Source organism: Pteropus vampyrus, unplaced genomic scaffold, assembly GCF_000151845.1.
Source record: "Pteropus vampyrus isolate Shadow unplaced genomic scaffold, Pvam_2.0 Scaffold554, whole genome shotgun sequence".
NCBI classification, from domain to species: Eukaryota; Metazoa; Chordata; class Mammalia; order Chiroptera; family Pteropodidae; genus Pteropus; species Pteropus vampyrus.
The window spans coordinates 53,230-56,992 of record NW_011889335.1 but is presented as its reverse complement, the minus strand read 5'-3'; the positions used below and the strand labels follow the sequence as shown (position 1 = coordinate 56,992).

General features: G+C 46.2%; 1 protein-coding gene across 1 annotated transcript in view; it reads left to right on the top strand.

The window, feature by feature from the left end:
- The window catches only part of GLRX3 (glutaredoxin 3), a 23,039-nt gene that overhangs the window by 14,248 nt on the left and 5,028 nt on the right, over positions 1-3,763 (top strand). The window contains exons 7-8 of the mRNA XM_011384022.2: positions 888-945; positions 2,512-2,564. Coding sequence (XP_011382324.2) covers positions 888-945; positions 2,512-2,564 — 111 coding nt within the window. The remainder of the gene's footprint in view (positions 1-887; positions 946-2,511; positions 2,565-3,763) is intronic.

Below are 3,763 nucleotides of genomic sequence, written 5' to 3'. Positions count from 1 at the left end.
GGTGACACCTCCGTGAGTGGGACAGATGGGCCTTTGCTGGCTCCCTGGTCCAGGTAGTCAGGGTAGAAGGTGAATGATCAGGATCAACATTGTGTTCTTTATTTCTTACTGTTGTTTTGAGAGTTAGCTACTAGTACTATATTGAAAATGTACGTGACGTGGCTTTGTGCGTGGTTTGTGGTTTCATTTGTGATGACTTCATTCTGTGAGGAGATTTTGAGCCACGAATGATCCAGAGAACCAGGAGAGGGAGAACACGGTGCCGGGACCGCCACAGGGCGGAGAGTTTCTTGAGCCCCCTCTCCCCACGCCGGCTGTCTCTGAGATCCGTTACTGACCTCCAGGCTGACATGCGGATGGCGGACATTCCTGGCAGCAAGTTAGATCGTGACGTTTGGAAAAAGAGTGTGTGAAATAGTAAACGTGAAATTCAGATGAGAGCACTTTAGCAGCCGGTGTTCCAGGCTCTCACGCTTCCCCACCCAAGTGGCCTGAGCTCCGAGCGGGGAGCCGGGCACAGCCTTGCCATGCAAAGGGGACTCGCGGGACGGGCCTGAGAATTCTGCACGGGCTCTGAATATGGGCCCCTTTGTGCACAGTTCCTTATTGAATCGGTGATTATTATTTTTTTAGTACTGTGAGTTAATGGGCTCCAATTGCAACTCGAAGGAACATTCGTTGCCTTAAAAAGCCATATCGTGCTTTCCAGTGGCTTAGGGAGAGAAGGCAATAAAGGGAAACGTCAATGCATTTGCTTGTTTAATGCCACTCAAAGCTGTGAACTGTCATCCCTCTGTCCCTCAGATGTGCGTGCGGCTCCTGACGCCGAGCAGAAGTGGTGTTTAATAATCGAGCTGAGGCATTTTATATCAATTTTCTCTCCTTAGGCTCAAAGTACTGACAAATAAAGCTTCTGTGATGCTCTTTATGAAAGGAAGCAAACAGGTAAAGAACTCAAAAATGGTTTTACTTGTAATTTCGTTTGATGATAACATTGGCAACGAGAGGCCACTTAGATCTCTCTTCCTGGCTTCAGCCCGCGAGGCTGTGGCGCCATCGCACAGTCGGCCCGGCTGCGGTGGCCTTGGTGGCCCTTACAGAGATATTGCGTGGGGTGGACTCGCGATCGGCATCTCGGTGGGTAGCACTGCCTCCTGCTGCCGGGCGTGGTCAGCTACCCTGGTCCCCACTGTCCGCACTTCCGTGGCTCTGTGCGGTGCCGTCCGGGACCATCTGCGTGTCCCCTGACCCCGGCAGCGTGCACCTTGGTCGCCGCACTTCCCATAGTTGTCAGATTTGCAGCTCATGACCATCCGTCCAGATGTCTGTGGTGGAGAAATGGACCCTGCTGCCTCGAGATGCTCGGCACGTGTTTGACGAATGAGTGAAACAGCTTTTTTCCTTTCTTTCACGTGGCTGTATATTCCTCCTTTTCTAAAAAGAGCATCCATCAGATTCTCAGAGGGCCTGCCCCTAAGTGGTTCAGAACCAGACAGCCCGACTTCCCTCCGTATCCTGAGTCGCCATGTCGCTCCTGTCTCTGCAGTGGGATGGCTCTTGTAGCTTTGTCACTCGACCTCCCGGAGCCTCCCGTTCCTCTCTTGTGAGCAGACAGCAGGGCAGATGGCAGGGCGCCCAAAGGATCTTTTCAGAATGAGGTTACGATAACTTGTGCGGAAGTTAATATAACTAACGTAGTGAAAGCAATTAGTTTACATAATGAATTAGTTAATATAACTGTTATAATGAAAGCAATATAACTAGGAAAAAGGTAATATGAATGTCAACATGTTGTGATCGCTGGGTAAGGACCTAGATCCTTTGACTGGTTCCCACTGTTTATTAAAACAAAATGGAGGATGTTAATGATTCCCGGTAGTGGAAAAAATCATCTTTTTTTTTCTTCTTGGTGATTATTTTTATTCTCAGAACATTTTTTCCTGAAGGCCAGAAAGTATTCGTACATCTTGGGAACAGAATTATTAGCTCTGTTAAGAGGTTTATGGGTGCCAAATCTTTTCTACAAGATTGATGGGATTTGGGATCCTGTGGCATAAAAAAAGTAAGATTTCCATATCCTCAAAAAAGTTTGATACTCTATAATGTAAAGATAAATTTACATCTATCTCTAATGGAACAGGAAAATGACGATTATAATCATTGCAAAAAGGTTGCGTTAGTTGAGATCATCCATGCGGATGAGTGAGTAGAGCATGGAAGTTTGGTGTAGGAGAGCTTTTGACCACAAAGATGATGAGCTATGAGAACACATGCCACCTCTGTGTCTACAGTAAGTGTGGGCCAGCGTCAGGACGATGTCAGGATGGGCCAGGACTCTATAAAGTGCAGGGGGACTCAGGTGGCCCCCGGATCCGCGTCCGCCGACTGCGTTTGGTGTGCAGAGGCACCGGGGGCCTGTCGTCGTGTGGCGCGCTGGGCCGTGCGGCCCCACCACGGCGGGGGCCGGGTGGAAAACGCAGGGCATCTGAAAGCTTGTTTTTCTAAATTTAGGAAGCTAAATGTGGATTCAGCAAACAAATTTTGGAAATACTAAATAGTACTGGGTAAGTACATCTTATTTTCAAATGGCATAGTTAAGAAATTTCAGCTCTTCGGCTGTGCTGCTGCTCTTTTCCAGTCGTTATGTTTGTAACTGGTCATGTATTATATTTACTTTTGCTATAATGTTTTGTGAATGCTTTAACTTAGATTACAGTATTTTTCTGGCCAGTGTCAGCCTATTGGTAACATAGAGACCCTGGGGACCCCTGCGGTTCTCAGACACCATAGACATAACTATTTGTCTGCTCCCCAGAGGGAAGTTCATAACTGAATTCTTACCAGGCATAAAGATGTTTTAGGGAAAGTGTATTTGAGCTTTTTAATTTTCTTTAAAAAACTATTCTAGTTTCTAAACAGTTCAGGAAACCGATAAGGCACATGTGAAGGTCCGTTATCTGGACCTGAGAGGTGGGTAAATTAAGTCGCAGTGTCCATGCTTTTGATCTGCCCAGGGATGGAGCTGCCAGGTAAGAAAATTGTGATTGATTTTTGTGATTAGAAACAAAATCGCTTTATATATCAATTATATTTAAATCAAAAAAATTAAAAAACAAAAACAAAACCACTTATTTGGAGAGATTTAACAAACGTTCTGTAGGGTTCATCACATGTTTTTGCTTATTTCTCTCCATTATTTCTTATTTCACAATTGCTTTTTAATATTATATTCTAACCATAGCGTTAAGTAGATTTGGTAAACACTGTGAAATTATAGAGAAAGTAGTCCTTGAAATATTTCGACATTCTTGGGCAGAGTTGAAAGTAGGTGAGTAGCGTGGAGTTTAATACAGCTTTAGGTACATAAAAAAATGATCGTTTTTTTTTTTTTTTTCCCCCAAACAATTGTGCCATTTTACAGAGGAGAATCTAACCAGCCTATTTTCCTATGGTACCCAGCTGCCCCTGCTTTTCCCTACCCGAGGACAGAGGAGAGGCTGGCTTGCTTTGGGTCATCAGTTTTGTGGCCCTGCTTCTCTGTCTTCCTCCTGCCATAGGTCCACGGTGAGACACTCAGTTCCCCTCTCCCTGGCTCAGCGTGTCCCCTCGGGCACACCCCCGTAAGTTCCTGAGGCCAGAACTTGACAACACCGGGCCCATCTCAGCTCACGTATTTGCGGGGGAAGTCTCCCTGGCTTTGCTTTCTGCCCCATGCCTATCTGTCCAGAGGGGATGGCAGTGACCAGTTGTCCCAGAGCACGGG